The 17,344-nt window shown below is 39.7% G+C and overlaps 3 protein-coding genes across 5 annotated transcripts in view; all 3 read left to right on the top strand.

The window, feature by feature from the left end:
- The window catches only part of LOC134854908 (protein arginine N-methyltransferase 5-like), a 568,964-nt gene that overhangs the window by 472,161 nt on the left and 79,459 nt on the right, over window positions 1–17,344 (top strand). The gene's annotated exons all lie outside the window — the stretch shown is intronic.
- LOC134854726 (uncharacterized) lies at window positions 1,276–3,402 on the top strand. The gene is made up of 4 exons (XM_063871082.1): window positions 1,276–1,697; window positions 1,956–2,191; window positions 2,391–2,529; window positions 3,135–3,402. The coding sequence occupies exons 1-4, from the start codon at window positions 1,276–1,278 to the stop codon at window positions 3,400–3,402; spliced, it is 1,065 nt and encodes a 354-aa protein (XP_063727152.1).
- LOC134854046 (uncharacterized) lies at window positions 8,581–15,502 on the top strand. The gene is made up of 2 exons (XM_063870116.1): window positions 8,581–11,644; window positions 14,746–15,502. The coding sequence occupies exons 1-2, from the start codon at window positions 8,679–8,681 to the stop codon at window positions 15,431–15,433; spliced, it is 3,654 nt and encodes a 1,217-aa protein (XP_063726186.1). The 5' UTR covers window positions 8,581–8,678; the 3' UTR covers window positions 15,434–15,502.

Raw genomic sequence — 17,344 nt, forward strand, 5'->3', positions numbered from 1 at the left:
CCAGGCTAGGATTGTAAAATGGTGCCTGATGGACATACATCCGAACCCCGGGCCGAGGACAGTGGACATCAACAGGTGGGTTGAACAGAAGCTTCGGGAGATGCGAGCGCGGAATAGGAAAGAAAGACGCAGTGAAAAAAGAGGTTCCAAATGGACGCATATGCTAGCAAACCGGAGCAAAGAAGGGAAGGAGCACCTAACGGGGAAAGCGAGGAAGAAAGAGAAAGAACGGTGGAGAAGAAAAGTGAACCAGAAATTCTCAAAGAGAACCAACCTTGACTCTGAGGTAATCACGTGGAACCTGCAGAGGTGCAAAATCCAGGTGGATGGACGAGGCCGAATTCAGCATATCCTAGCAGCAGTACAGGAGAACAAATGGGATATTATCCTGCTGTCGGAAATATCCTCAAAAGAGGAGGGGGTATGGTGGTACGAAGAGGACTCAGTCCTAATCGATGGGAAAAGAGCCGGTATTATCGTTAGAAACCATTGGGCCCAAGAGTGGAAAAAGCAAGGGAGCCAAAAATGGTTGGCCGAACGAGTAGCCATGGTAACAGTGAACAGCGTTAAGCTGATCGCAGTCTACCAGCCAGTATCGCCGAATGATATAGAAATCGACGAATACCGGAAACAGCAAGAGACAGCGATACCGTGTAGGAAAAAGGACGAAATGTTGCTCATAGGAGGAGACTACAATGCTCAAATTGGCAGGCAAGATAATACGGGAAAAGAGAGGACTCTGGGAAAGTTCGGGTTACGAGCAAACTCGGAAGCAGGGGACGAAGTCGTCGAGTGGGCGGAAAACAATAACCTGTACATCGTGGACACCTATTTTAGAAAGAATAATAGAGGTACGTGGTGTCATCCAAGAACAGGTAATTGGTACGAGCTGGATTACTTCTTAGCTAAGAGACACAGAAATTTAATCATCAAAGATATGAAGGTGGTACGGGAAGACAGATGGTCCGATCATAGGCCCAAGATGATTAAAGTGAGCATCAGAGAAAAGAAGGAAAGATTCAACCGTACAAAACAAGAGAAAATAGACTGGCGGAAGCTACGCATCAAGAAACATCATGATGCGTATCAGGAACACATAAGCAAGGCCTCCCTTTCAAACAAACCCTCTTGGGCAGAATTAGCAGAAACCATGAAAAGGGCAGCCAAGGCTGCTTGTGGGTTAGAAGATACAAGAAGCAAAACCAGTCAATGGATGGTAGGCCATGAAGACCGAGCAAGGTAGTTCAAAAGCGGAATTCAAAGGGCAGTCAAAAAATGGCTAGATGCACAGCTACCGAAAGTCATGATGTTCGGGGAGGTAAATTCATTAAGAACGAAAGTGGCATACTCCTCACTGACGGGACTGATGTCCTCGAAAGATGGCGCGAGTATTTTGACTCGCTCTCTTCCAAACCAGCCATCGGTTCTATGATGGACTCTCTTCCCATCCATGGGCCTATCAGGGAAATTACCGAAACTGAAGTTGGCAAGGCAGTTATGCATTCATCTGACGGTAAAACACCCGGACCATCGTCCATAACGGCTGAAATGCTGAAAGCCTTGGACGCATCCAATTTCTCTGTCTTGACAAGCGTTCTACAAAGTGTCATTGACTCGGGGAAAATCCCGGATGAGTGGTGCACGAGTGATACCGTGACCATCTACAAAGGAAAAGGGGACCCCTTGCTATGTGGATCGTACAGGGGGATTCGCCTATTAGAGCACCCTATGAAGGTTTTTGAGCGTGTCATCGAATCACGCCTTCGCGGCATTGTATCGATAAATGACAGACAAAGAGGCTTTATGCCTAACCGAAGCGCAACCGATGCTATTCATCTGCTCCGTAGGTTGCAGGAAAAGTTCTTAGCAAAGAAACAAAAGCTTTATCATGTCTTTGTAGACTTAGAAAAAGCCTTCGATAAAGTACCAAGATATTTGATCGAGTGGTCTCTTAGGAGACAATACGTCCCTGAGAATCTAGTCAAAACGGTCATGTCGTTATACAGAAACTCGGTCTCCTGTATGAGGCGAGGAAATCAAAGGTCAAACCAATTCCAGGTCAACACTGGTGTGCACCAGGGCTCTGTCTTGAGTCCACTGCTCTTCATTCTGATAATTGAAGAACTCACCAAGGAATGTGGTGACGGAATTCCATGGGAAATTCTGTTTGCAGACGACTTGGTGCTGACAAGTGAGACCTTCGAGGGCGTGTTGCAAAAGTTTGCAAAGTGGAGAACAATTTTTGAATCAAATGGCATGAAAGTTAACATGGACAAAACGAAGTTAATGGTTACCGGGGAAGAGGGAAAGACCATAAAGTCGGGTGATTACCCTTGTGGGGTTTGCAGCAAAGGGGTCGGTAGTAATTCTATGATGTGTACTTCATGCAGGCTATGGGTACACAGAAGGTGCAGTGGCTTGCGGGCAAGCCAACGCCTCTCTGAAACCTTTGTTTGCAAAGTTTGCCAGAATCCCAAATCCAAGGCAACAGATAGTAAAATCACACTTGCAGATGGTGAAATTGAAAAGGTGGGTCAGTTCAAATATCTGGGGGACATGCTTCATCCGGATGGGAAGGTGGAAACTGCTGTGCGAGCCCGCATAAATTCCTTCTGGTTGAAGTTTAGAGAACTATCCAGACTCTTATTGGATAAGAATCTTCCACTTGTTCCGCGGGTTTTGATCTACAAGAGCTGTCTGCGTCCAGTGTTGTTATATGGAGCTGAAACTTGGTCAATGACAGACTCAAATTTTAAAATATTGAGATCAACGGAACTTAAAGTACTGCGATGGGTAATTGGTACTGACCTACATATGATCGCTTCTCGTTCTATTTATGAGCGTTGCGGTATTGACCATCTAGACATTTATTTGAGGAGGTCCCGTCTTCGGTGGTTCGGGCACACTCAGAGGAGCGTGCTCCTTGCAAATGCGCTAACAAACGTTTGTGTCCCCGGACCCAGATCAAAGGGTAGGCCGAAGAAGACATGGGACAAAACAATAGAGGAAGACCTATCCTTGCTGGGACTGAAAAAGGAGGAAGCCATGGACAGGGATTTGTGGAAGGCATTGTTGTCTAACCCCGTGTAGCACGGGAAAAAGACACAAAACGTTGATGATGATGATGATGATAGGCCCAAGATGATTAAAGTGAGCATCAGAGAAAAGAAGGAAAGATTCAACCGTACAAAACAAGAGAAAATAGACTGGCGGAAGCTACGCATCAAGAAACATCATGATGCGTATCAGGAACACATAAGCAAGGCCTCCCTTTCAAACAAACCCTCTTGGGCAGAATTAGCAGAAACCATGAAAAGGGCAGCCAAGGCTGCTTGTGGGTTAGAAGATACAAGAAGCAAAACCAGTCAATGGATGGTAGGCCATGAAGACCGAGCAAGGTAGTTCAAAAGCGGAATTCAAAGGGCAGTCAAAAAATGGAACGAGGCAACAAACGAGGCGCAAAGGCACAATGCAAGGGAAGAGCTTAAAACAGTCCGAAAAGAGTATAAACGGAGACTCAGAGAGTGGGAAACAGAATGGTGGGAAGCTCTTAGTCAAATGCGAGGAAGCTATGCGTAGGCAAGACATCGGGGAGATGTACAGCATCCTCCAGCAGCTAGGACTTAGAGATTACGCAGTACCTAATTCTAAAGCAACAGTAATCCCAGCGGAAACTTTTAAGAAACACTTCCAGAAAGTGCAAGAAAAACGCGAATAAAATGGACTGACAGAGAAGATCAAGTCGAGGAGGATCATACGAGAGTTCGCTCAAACGACACCAGAGGGACGTCAAATGGCCAAGGAGTGCAGTACAATGCCTTCAGAAGAAGAAATTATGGAAGAGTGGGCGAAGGTTAAGGAAAAAGCACCGGGCGAGGACGACATCCGAATGATCTACCTTAAGTCAGCTCCAATAGAGTTCCAAAAGAGAATAGTAAAAGTGATACAAACCATGTTCACTACATCAGCGGAATATTGGGATGATATAGTCAAAGTGGGTCTCATTATTCCACTGCACAAGAAAGGAGCGAAGGACAACCCCGATAATTTCCGCGGTGTTTGCCTGTTATCCATGGTGAGCCGAATTCTCGCTAGAATTTTAACAACACGACTCCGGGATTGGGGCGAGGAATTTGGCGCCCTTGATGATAATCAAGATGGTTTTAGAGAACACAGATCTACGGCCGACACCACCCAAATAATGGTAAGACTACAGGAAGATAACCGAAGGATATGCGAATCACAAAGTCTGAATAGAGACCGAGCGTGCCTATTAGATCTGAGAAAAGCTTATCCAAGAATCAATCGACCACTATTGTGGAAAATACTGGAAAGTTATGGGTTCGAAGATAATTTCCTAGGACGATTAAAGGACCTACACGAAGTAACTTCTTACAAAGTGAAAGGTAATAAGGAAGTTAGCTCTGAATGGACACCTCAAAGAGGATTGAGGGAGGGATGTCCTTCTTCCCCAATGCTTTTCAACATATTTCATCAGATCACAATAAGAGCAGCAGAAAAACAAAGGGAAGACAATGGAATAAGAATCACTTACGTACCTGGAAACACCTGCATGACACAAAGGAGAGACAAACAAAATGCTGAAGCGAAGCACATAGACCTCAAATACGCCTTGTTCGCTGATGACACTATTATCTTGAGTAATAAGGAAAGTATGGATGTCGCAAGAGACACCACCAAAAGAGTAATGGGCCTCTTCGAAGAAAAGACAAACGAAACTAAAGAGGAAAACATAACTCTTGGTGAAACCAGTGCGGCAGGAACCAGATTCCTGGGCCTTTGGCTGGGAGAAGCTGAAGACACAAGAGTACGATTACAACGCGGGATGGGAGCTTGGACAAAGGTCAAAAGACGCCTCAAAAACTCAAGGTTAACTAAAAGAACGCAAGCGCGTGTAGTTGAGGCAGTAGTAGAAAGCACCATGTTGTACAATTGCCAAGTACGGACCTGGAATGTGTCAGAAATAAACAGAATCCAAAGGAAAGTAGACCAATGTTACCGTTATGTTTGGAGTTCAAAAACCCAACCACCGCTGAAGGAAATGGAACAAAAACACAAAAACAGATGGAATGTAAGGAAATAACTCAGAATAAAATCAGTCAGAAGTAAAATCGAAAAACCTTGAACGCCTAAGACATATGATACGTATGCCCGACGACAGAAGAGCGAAGCACGTAACTTTTGGTTGGTTAAGCAAGTTAGAAGAAACTGAAAAACCGAGAGCGAAGTACCGTTGTACTCCCAGACAATGGATCAAATTGATGTGCGAAGCAGGAATTGACCAACTAGATATCGAAGAGATGGCAAAATACAGAAAGCAATGGAAAACGATTAAAAAGAACAGAATGACACATCTGGAAAGATGGGAGGAATCCCAAGAGAATGGATGGGAAGGAGGCATGATAGAACGCTCACAAAGAAAGGAAAGCGTCAATCTCGGGTGTAGCCAATGCGAGAAAGTCTGCAAATCTAGAGCTGGTCGGGCAGTGCATATAAGAAGAATGCACAGAGAGAACAACGCAGAACATAAGTGCATCAAATGCCACGCCAAATTCCCAACGAAAACAAACCTGAAGAATCACGAGAAGAAATGTCGAGGAACAACAAGCCCTACCAAGTACGTCCCGGCAACAAAGGAATGTCCACTGTGCAATAAATTGTTCTCAGCAACCAACCTAGCGAGACATATGACCAGGAGCTGTAGAAAGCGACATGGGGACCCTAACAGGGTGAATACCCGAGAGAGAGAGAGAGAGAGAGAGAGAGAGAGAGAGAGAGAAGAGAGAGAGAGAGAGAGAGAGAGAGAGAGAGAGAATAAGCCTCCTATTTCTAAGATTGCATAGGAGTATAAGACGTCAAAATTACATGGGCAGGTAAAAAAAGAATTAATTTCTCCTGGCATTGTAACAAATTCAACGAAATTTAAATGACAAGCATATAATTTAGCGCAGGAGAGGATAGCCAAAAGGCATATGAATGCCCACTGATAGGCTACCCTTAAAGAAAAATAAAGTGAACTTTAATATCAAAACATCATAAATTTTTAAACAAAAATAAATTCTTTAGTGGATTTATCGAACATAAACAATTCTTTAAAGAAGTTGCAGCTGCTGATACTGACATGTTATATGTATGTTTGAGAACTAGATACTAACGGAAAACACACAGGAAAATACATACCAAGAAAAACCGAAAAGCAAAAAAAGAAGCAGAAAAATTTTTTTTTCTATTTCCTTTTAACATTTTGGAACCAGCATAATAATAACAAAGTAAAACTGAAAAATAAATTTTCAGAAAGTTGCGATTTCTCGAAAACGAGAAGGTTTGAGAAAGTCAAATTTTTAGCAGGAAATGACCTCCCTATTTTGCCAGTTGCACAGCACTCAATCGCGTTTAACCAATACGAAACTTAAGCAACTTCGAAGACAATTAGAGCGAGTTCAAGGTTCAGGCAAAATCGATTTTTGTTCCCAAAATGCGTTTGTCTCGTAAACCAGAGAGTTAACGATGGTGAAATTTCAAACAGAACTTAAAAACCCAGCTTTTTGATCTTGACATCAATCATTCTTTGTTTCAAAAATAAAGGAAGAGAGGTCTGAATTTCCTAAAATATGAGTAACTTTAAGTTTATGAAGAAAACAACAAATTTCATTTGAACTCAATTCTTCAAAAATTTAGGGCAATGTTCGTTTTGGTACAATATATTAAGGAGCTTGGCACAGAATTTTTTTCGCCCAGAGATCGGTTTTTTGAAATATGGGAGATGACCTCCTTGTATTCTAAGCAAATTCATTTCTCTTGAAAAGTCAGTTCAAAAAATGCTTAGCATGAAGGTTGTTGAGGGAGCGCATGCAAAATTTGAGAAGTTCATATACAAAAGGCTCATGGCCAGTAAGAATTTTATGTTGATTAAATTCATCCGAAACGCTATCAAACTTCCATTTGAAATATATCAATTTGATAAGCTTCTTCTGAAACGATCGAATTTAGGTTTAAAAAGCAATACAGCCATATACCAACAGTCTGCCATAATGAATAACTGGTTTAAAGTTTGAATTATAATATATTATTTTGACCGGTTTAGGTACACAATATCTCATCTTTGAGACAACTCCACAATGCCTACCTAACTTTGTTTTAATTAAAGCAATTTGATTTGAAAAAGATAACTTATTATCCACCAAAATACCTAGATACTTAGAAAAAGCCTTAGAATAATACATAATATCATCTATAGCAACACGAAAAATGGAAGTCTGTGCATTATTCTTAAAACTTATCAGAGTGGTTTTATCAGTATTTTAAGTTAGTTTATTATAAGTCAGCCAAGTATGAATGTTTTCAAGGTCTGACTGGTAGTAACAATAAAAGGTGACAGTTTCACATTGAATTCGTCAAAATACCTCACTACTGAAAGTTCAATTGCGAAATATGAAACAGTTGTAAGTTGCTTAGTATGCCTGTGCGGTCGTCGTGAGGAGAAACTGAGCCAATCATTTTTGCCGAAAGTAAAGAAATCAAGCACAAAACGGACTATTTTGCCTAATTTGCCTAAGAACTTACTGCGAAGTTCTCCATGGCTTTTTTTATGTGCGAGGAATTTGGTGCGATTCTTGGTTCCCTAATTTTATCTCGATGAGTTTTATGTATAACAAAGTTGATGCTATTCGGAAAATTTTGTAATGGATAAGTTTTCTTTTTTCGAGGTTTCATTTGTCGAATTTTTCTTAAATTGTCTTGATTGAGTCGAATCATATCGTAAATTTGTGGAAATAGTCAGAAGCAGGGGCGGATCTAGGATTTTCTCGAGGGGGGGGGGGCGGATTTTCAAAAAACTTTCGGCGGATTTGATTTTGAGAGCACTCCCAAAGCACTACAAAGAGCCTGTTTTCGCCAAAATTTATGCGCCGCAGGCAAAGTGTTGAAAAACACAGGCCGAAAAGGGCGTTTTTTGGAATTTTTTGGAAAATGTTGACCAAAAAATTGCGTTTTTTCGGCGCGATCTCCCCCCTCACAATTAGTATATATTGGCGCTTTTAGAAAAATTTTAGGGTCCGTCACCAAAAATGGATATCTCAAAATAGTACAAAGGGGGGACCCTTTGGGTCGGCAGGGGGATCGAATCCCTGAGCGGGGGCGTCCCCCCTAAATCCGCCCCTGGTCAGAAGGACCCACTTCGAGATATATTCTTCAAGTTTCGAAGTAAAATGAAGATAGCAAGAACCATATTTGAAGGCTTTATAAGTTTCTTTAGGGAGTTTTTGGGTTAGCTTAATTTTTCTGTTTGTGTCCCAATCTCAACAAGTCATGTTGGTGAAAACATGTGAAATTTTTCCATACCGAAGGTTTCCATATTCAACTGTCTGTCATATTTGTCTGAGTTATTCTGAGCTGTTTATCTGAGCTATTTGTCGAAGGCTTTCTTCGCCTCTGTGTAGTAATATTATGTTGGCGGCAAATTAAAAAATATATATACTTCTCCAGTTTATCTATGGAAAGCTTGTATTCATCACGCAATTCATTTATCGTTAAACTTAAAATTAGTCATGTTTTCAGAAATGTTGAGAGCTGGTTCTCTCTTAGCCCCCCAACCACGAGTCGCATGTTGCAGAGTGGGAACCTCATCATCAGCTCGGCAACTCCGACCACTCTCGACTATGTCCGCGACAGAATTGTCGGGTGAATCCGAGGAGTTGTTTCCGGCCATTGATGAGTCTTCACAACCAACAACTACAAGAGGACGCATTGGACTAACATCCAGTAACTTCGGCAGTATCAATTTCTTAGAGAGAAAAAACAAAGCACAAGTTAAGCGCGATATAGCGCTGGCTTTGGCTACCCCCGATAAACCGTTTTTGGCCAGAGATGCTATTAAAGCATGCGGTGGTCGATGGTTCGATACTAACAAAGCGTACAAAAGCAATGTTCTGTCTCGATTCATGCAAACTTATCTCACAAAATCTCAATTAACGCCCACTCTGGGAAATGCAATGTTGGTGAGCTACGCTGAAAACAGCAAAGATTTTGATTCTAAGAGTCTTCTGAAGTCTTACTTGGACGCGAAAATCCAGCCCAATGCGAGAACATATTCTGCGATTATGAGAATGGAAATAGCTAGAGGTAACTACCAGTCCGCCATTGACGTATTCAATTTCTGCAAGGAGCAGTCTTTGGAAATATCAGATAGCGGGCTGCTGGCCTTGATATCGGGAAGTGTAGCTAACAAAAATTGGGAAATTCTAGCTGAAGCACAAGCAAGGTTAAATGATACTGAGGATACTACATTTTTGAAGCAGCTGGCGTTGGCTCTTGGATATAGCAAAGATGGAGATTTAAAAGGAATCGAAGACTCCTTGTTGTCAATGAGTCTGAATGACAGTTCTGCGTTAGACGAGAAAGTTGCAATGATTCAAGCTTGCTGTTTAGTTTATGCTAGTCTTGTAGAAAGCAACGCCACTGATGCTGTAACATCTAAATTTTTGGACCAATTTGCAGCTCTTAGACTTGAGTCTATTCCTGTGTATGACGGAAACTTAGGCCTGACAAGCGCCTATCTTTATGCCAATGGGTTTGGAGATGCTAGTTTTAAACTGAAAAGGGCGATTCCTGAAAATTCAGCGCTTCCGTCTGGAGTGCGATTTTCAGATTATAACCTGATGGGTGCGATGGTGGCAAATAGTAAGGAACCTGCGGATGTCACGATTAAAAATGTATCTGAGTCGAATATATTTGAGAAACCGATTGAAAACTGGCTCAAAACTGACGTAATATATGGGCATAAACTTGAAGACGTAACGGGTGTCATGAAGTTGTACTTGCAGAAACCGGAAATAGGGGAAATCAGACCTCAATTCTTCTTTCCTTTCTTGGTCAACACAAGCCAGGCTAAACCGCCTGAAGATGAAATGATAAAAGGTTTCAACGTGGCTTTACAAAATGAATCCGAAGAAATAGCTTTGCACTCGCTGGAAGCGTTTCACCAGATATTAATAACAAATGCTGACCTTTTGAACTTGATTCTTAAAAATAAGTCGTGTGAGGCGTTTCCTAGATCCCAAGTTGCAATTATCAGAGCTCTATTACATCAAGGCCGCTTTTTCGAGGCTTCTCATCTTACTGAAGGTATCTCTTTCGATGAAAGTTTGTCGAAGTATCTATTAGACAAAGCTGTGCCTATGCTTATGCAGATCGATTTTTCGAGTGTAGATTTGAGTAAAGTTCTTATCAAGTGTTTAAAGTCCATTTCCAACAAAGAAACGTGTTCAAGCTATATTAGGAAGATATTCAACTACTTGACAAGCGCAACAGCTACAGGTAGGAATTCGTACCAGCAATCAGTTGTAGCGAAACACCTGGCCAAAAATGATTGCTTATTCGATTATATTCCCTCTGATTTCTCTATGCCTGTTATCACTAGTGAACAAGTGTTCGCTAAATTGATCAACGACATCTTCAACGTTATGCTGAGGCCACATGCAATGCTAAATCCCAACCAATTTAGTTCTAATTTAGTCCAACTATCCAGCCAAGAATTGGAAGAGCTACTGGCTAAAATGGACTCAAGTGAGTGTAAAATTGAGCTGGAAGCAGAGAAAGAAGCCAAGAAGATGATTTTGAATGCTACATTGGGTCGATTCGAGGAGTTCGACGCTCTCATGTCGAAAGAAGACGAAGCGATTCGAAACGTCTTCGCCAAATACTCTGTTGTAAACCTTATGATGGACACGTTACTTAGAGCGGAGTCCTTTCCACGGGCGTATGCGATGGCGAAGAAGCTCAATTACTTGAATGTTTTCCAAGTTACCTCAAATGTTTTCCAAGGTATGAAAACTGAAGATGACGTTGAGCTACTCTTAAGTGAACCCTTAGACGGATATTTTGTAGACCCTACGAGTCTTGGTCTTGCGATTGGCCGTGTCAGAGAGATTTTACCCCCAGAAAAAATGAAAAATGCTCTGGAACGACTTTTAGATACGAAGTTTAAGTACCATGCTTCAGCCGGCTTGATGGAAGTGTACCTTGATGATTTACTCCAAGGAAAAATGAATTTTGAAGACCTGAAAGAGTTCTACTTGAAAGCTTCGGACAATGGTACTGCAGATAATATGAAAATTTACATGGTCGCTGCATGTCTGAACCACCCAGATAACGAATCTTCAAAAGCAATGCTGAAAGATCTGTTAAAGACAGACGGAACCACAAATGATGCCGAACTTTTGGCAGGGGAAATCCTGCTTGGCTACATGATGATTGGCCAGCAAGAAAAGGCTCTTGAAATGTCAGCCAACAAGGCTGTTCGATTCTCAAGAGCTAGCTTGGCGAAACTGCTGCGCAAAAAGGATGCAAATGTTTACAAATCATTGTTCGGAATTGAAGGTCGTGTAATAGTTCCGGAATCGGCTATCACCAAGGATGCCAAATTGCCAAGTCTTGTGGGAACGGCCATGTGTAATCTATTGCACAGATTGTTCTCAAATGGATCAGAACAGGAGCGCCAGTTTGTAAAGGAGGTTGTGCAGAAAGTGGTGGCTGACAAAACAAGGATGCAAGGCTTGGCATTTCAGCGTTTGGAGCGTCTCGCCAGAACAGTTGGCATTGAGGTTCCTGACGACTTCCGCAACAGGTTGTTGTTTCTTTCTATTTGCACTTTTTAGAGCAACTGTCTTGTAATCGGGACCTAGATTTTTTCCCGTAAACAACTAGGAATTTATTGTTCCGACCATTTGAAAAATGGGGTGGAATTTTGTATTCGGTTGTTTTAGTTTTTTCTATTTTTTTCTTTGTTTTGTTTTCCACGCAAAATCAGCTACCAAAAGTAATCATCAGAGAGAGTTGAGCGATGTATCATTTTAAAGACCTTTTAGTCTTGATTCGAACGACTTTAAAAAATTGCAAAAAAGTTTTCGAGGAAAACCGGTTTGAATTTGAAATTTTGATTTTTTGTCTAATTTCTAGTGAGCGAGCAGGCTTACAATAATTTATTTTAATAGCTTAAAAGCCAACAATTGCTTGATCCGAGCTGTAAAAACTTAATTTGTTTTCGACTATAGTTAGTTTTTTTTTCGTATTTCATCTTATTGCCTTTTTGGAAACAAAAACGTCAAAAATTCAAAAAAAAAATTGAAAAAATTGTTTTTAAAATTTTTTGTTTGTCTAGTTAATTTTGTACAAAAACTGATTTCCAATTTGCTTATTTTACTTTGAATGTCGAATCTGTCTAAGCTCTAGTTTTTCGTTTAGATCATCTTATCACACCACGCAGAAAAAACTACTATTATTTGAAAAAAAATCTTGTTGTTTTTTAATGCTATGGTCAAAAGATGCTATGCTACTAGCACAGTAACAGGCTATCCTTTTCTCTTATTGTTAATGGTAAATATGCAAATGAAAATTAGAACTTGAAGCACCAGAAACAGTGAGAGGACAGCTAACGAACTGAATTCAGGTTACAAAGCACTGCCCGTTTTTATCAATGAAATACGAATTGGAGATTTTCAAAGAAAGTGAAAACTATGTGCGAAAACATTAAAGATTACTTTGGAAAAATGATTGAGTTTCAATTAAAATAAGCCCGGTTAATGACATGTGTCCGAACTCTGTATCCTTTTAAATATAATTGTTCTATCTGAGACGGTGTAAAAGCAAATTAAACAATGATATCAGGTTACTGTAAGTAGCTCAGATTGTTCCGACCATTATCTTAAAAAATACAATAAAAAATTAGTTTTAAAAAAACTAAAATAAAGTGTCGTGTTTTTTCTGCGTCGTGTGATAAAAGGAGCTGAACAAAAAACTAGAGATTAGGCGTATTTGACAGTCGCAGTAAAACAAGCAAATTCGTAAACAATTTTTGTAGAAGAATGGCAAGAAAAACGAAAAAAAAAAAAACATTTGAAGTTTTCGGTTGCATAAAGGTGCTAAAAAAACTCTGGGAGCTAATGTTTTGCAATTAAAACTAAGTTTTAATTTAAACTATTGTAAGCCTGCTCGCTCGCTTTATTCGCTTGAATTAAAACGAAAAACGAAAATTCCAAACCTGTTTTTCTCGAGACTGGGAGACATTTTTTAATGTCGTTCGATTCATATATTAAAGGGCTTTAAAATGATGTATCACCAACTCTCTCTGATGATTATTTATGGTAGCTGTCTCTGCGTAGAAAACAGGAAAAAAATTAAAAGACACCCAAATACAAAATTCCTCCTCATTTTTCAATTGATCGCAAAAATAAACAGAAAATAAAACCCATTCGCCAAAATTTCTATAACTCGCTAGTCGTAGGCACCCTTATTCGGTTTTAAAATCAAAACTGGGCCACTTTACGGTTACTGCTTCCAACTGTTTCTCATCCTTTGAAGCCTCTCTAACATCAGCAGAACTGATTCGGAGCTAAACGGTCGGCAGACACCAAATTGAGCCGATGCAGCAGTAAACTCCGAACCAGACCGTGTGGTTTGCAAAACACCGAAGACTCTTGGAAAGCCATATACAGCTAATTAAACGATTTAAAACATACAGGCGCTTCACATCCTTTCAATTTCAGGCGCTTTCCGTGTATATAGTTACAATATAACAAAAAATATATATTAAGCTCCTGGCTTAACATACAAATTACGAGTTTCGTGGGTAATGCGTTTAATATCAATTAGAGTTTTGGTCGAGTACTTTTGGACCTAGGGAATTTTGTGTGAGCAAATTAAAGAACTTATTTCCTCTGTGACTAAGTGTTGCTTTTCGAATTTTGATTTTGTAATTGGGACTTTTTATCAAATTCAAAGTTGATGTTCTGGTCATTTACGACGTCGCATCAAATATAAATAGCCCTACCAAAAATTTTTCGATATTTTGCTTTTTGCAGTCAATTATATCTATATCTATCTATCTGTCTATCTATCTATCTATCTATCTACTCTTTGCAGTCGATTATGTCTTTATCTATCTATCTATATATCTATATATCTATCTATGTATATCTATCTATCTATCTATCTATCTATCTATCTATCTATCTATCTATCTATATCTATCTATCTATCTATCTATCTATCTATCTTTCTATCTATCTATCTGGTGAATATGCCGTTGAAGTTTTTCTAGATGCATTATTTTTGAAAATAGTTCTGTTATGGTCGAATCATCGAATTGTCTTAGTTGTTAAGTTCTGTGTGCGTGGTTGGAGTTCTGTCAAACTAAAAACAACCAAACAAAAATAAAAAAATAAAATAAAATCAATTGCAGATAATTTTTTGATTAGTTTTTGCGTTCGAAGCGCTTAATTAAGTGAAGCTTTCGAGGCTTCCTGAGCCACTGTGGCATTTTTCACCAACTTTGGACATATCCTAGCTCTGCAAAAATCTCTCTGTATCGATGCTAGTTTTTTGTAACTGGGGATCGCTGGTGAATTGATTACGTCTCAGCCTCTCAACGAAAGGTCGGATGTTCGAGGCCCGTCATGATCAGTGCTAGTTACTTGAGGGTGAGGCAACATTACCCAGCCCAGAGAAATAGCTAAAAAACTGCATGTATATTTTAACCAGGGGCACAGCAGCGGCTCTCCGTGAAGAGCTGATATTGGCCCTTTCCTTTGTAGATAAATCTTCTTAGCTGTTTTTAGAAAAAAAGTATTAAAATAAAACATTTTGGCGAGTAAAATGTGCATTTATTTATGTCCACAAATGCATCTGAGAAATAGATATTTTTAGTGTATACCTTTAATTTTGCTGCAGGTATTCCATGCTGGCTAACGTGACCTTGATGACACATGTGAATAGAGGAGACTTGGACGCTGCAACTAAGTTGATGACGAAGATGGAAGGAAATATCATAAGCTCGGCATTTGTTATTGAGTCGTTGATACAACTGGCAACTACAATGGACGAGTCTGTTCTGGCAAAGAAGCCTTTTTTGCAGTTCCTGGCCAAAAATGCTGACAAAATGAGCGTTGGAAAGCTTGTCAGTAATCTTTTGAGGGCTAACAATTGGAGTTATAACCAAATGGATCAAATTCTTAAGGCGCTTTCGGTTGCGGAAGATAATCGGGTGCACAACAAGTACCTCAGTGCCTGCTTTTCAAGCTACAGAGCCCCGATTTACGCGCCAAGAGCTCTCGTCACTTTTCTGACGTCGGACGTGACTGATAAAACCATGGCTGAGAAGGTGATCAGGAATGCTTTTAACAGGACAGACGCGCCTTCTATGGTCAGTATTATGATTCAGTGTGCACGTCTTCAACCCGCGAGACTGAACACAAGCGAAGCTGTTCGTGACTCTGCTGTTGCTTTGATTGCTAAGGAAATGACGAAAAAATGTTCGGTAGACGAAATGAACTCGATCGTGAATGAGATCTCAAAGCGATTCGTGGTCGAGTCCGAAGTTATGGAAATAGTAAAGAAAAGTATGAGTAAATCTGAATGATTGATCCCTTTATTGCCTCGAACTTTATACGAATATATTTTTGACCAATTATAATTCTTCGTAACATTGTTTAATCTTTTACCTCGTTGGGAGGTGGTTGCGCGGTAAATCCCGGCGTTTTTCAGATAACAGCTCGCTGGTGTAGCGTGTTGTATTTATTAAGTCATTACATTCAATAGTCGCTCTCATGAAGAAAAACACTACAATTTTTTTTTCTATATATGGCCTAGAAAGTGCTTTGAATTGTCAAAAAACATAAACAAAACGTTTAAAACTGTTCTAAATAAGGTATAATATCAAAATTTTAACAAGACGTTCAATGCTCTCAAACAGGGCAAGTTTTGACACTTTTTTGTGTCAACCAGTTTCGGAGATTGATAAAAACTAATATATTGGGAAAAAACCTTCGTTCCACGCCACCAGAGCTAACTCGGAAGCAGGGCCCTACGTTTTTCAAGATCAGCAAAATCGATTTTTATAATCGAATCCTGTTGTTCAACAGATTTGACCAACCGTCATTTGACAGTGAAATTTATACTACTCAAAATTTTTTTCGATTTGATTTCGAATGCACAATATCCAATATCTCGCTACTAGGATTATTCGTACAAATGAGATATATCCTGGATGAAGAATTAAAACCATTGACTTGAACCCGGTGACTCAACTGATCTGAATGATGTTTTTATCGAAGAGCATAAAAATTTTCCCATCGGATACCTTTGATTGTACTGGTGTATTTGACACTTCATATATAGTAGGTTTCGATTGTTTGACGCCTGGTGCAATCGGTAGACTTGAATAGTAAAGTTTCTTCAAGCGCTCACAAACGAAGCTGACTTGTTGCAAGGCCTGTATTGGGCTTAGTTTCCATGAAATCTGACGAAATGCACCCAGGTCGGGTTAAATATTCATCGAAATTCGAGCACATTACCATGCTTTCATAAAAATTGCACAAACACCGAAACACAAGCTGAAACTTGCTCAGATGAACTATGAGCACAGCACACCAGGCAGTAGTGACTAATTAACAGAGAATCCCTAGGGTTCTCTGATGCTGAATGTTTCGTGTTCGGAGAACCCTGGAGATTTCCTTTTCTATTGTTCGAAGCGCTGTTTTATTATTATACTTCTGCGATTAGCAAGCGTTATTAAGAGTCGGTGAACGTAGTTCAGACTCTTATATAGGTCGTGATATTTTTTTCGTTTATTTTTTTTCAGGAAAGTCTTAAAATTTGTACACGCTCAAAATTACTGTTTCGATGAACGTAGTTCAGACTCTTATATAGGTCGCGATGATTTTTTTCAGAAGATATTTTTTTGCGGTTTGACGTTTGATTTTTTTAATTTTCATTTTCTTTGTTACAAGAAAGGCAAAATCCACTATCAAACAACAAAAGTGTAAAAGGACCCAAAAAACGTGGTCGACTTTTAGTTTAATTATTTTGACATAATTAATTCAATTATCGAATTTCCCAGCGAATTGAAAGTTTTACCCAACGATCCAGATTTCTCAAGTTCGTTTAATTTTATCAAAAAAAGTCAGAAATAAGCTGCTATAGAAATTCAAAGAGCTTTAAAGCCATCTGTTTTTTTTCTGTTTTTTTTTGCGTCCATTGACTCTTTTCCAACTGCCTGTTGGCTATGTTCAAAAATTGGGCTACTTTGATCAAAAAAAGTAACTATCTTAATTTGTTGTTGAATTTCAAAGAGCTCTAAGGCCATCTATTTTTTCTTCGAAATTCGCAAGTTATCTTTTGACTCTTTCCAACTGTCTTTTGGCGAGGTCCAAATCGGTATATAGACTTTTTTGTAGTAACATTTTGTTTAACAAAATAAATTGAATCCGTGCTGCTAATATGCTCAATTTTCTGTAACCCTATATTTATTTGCAGTTTAATAATGTAGTTC

This window comes from Symsagittifera roscoffensis, chromosome 9, assembly GCF_963678635.1.
Source record: "Symsagittifera roscoffensis chromosome 9, txSymRosc1.1, whole genome shotgun sequence".
Lineage (NCBI taxonomy): Eukaryota > Metazoa > Xenacoelomorpha > Acoela > Convolutidae > Symsagittifera > Symsagittifera roscoffensis.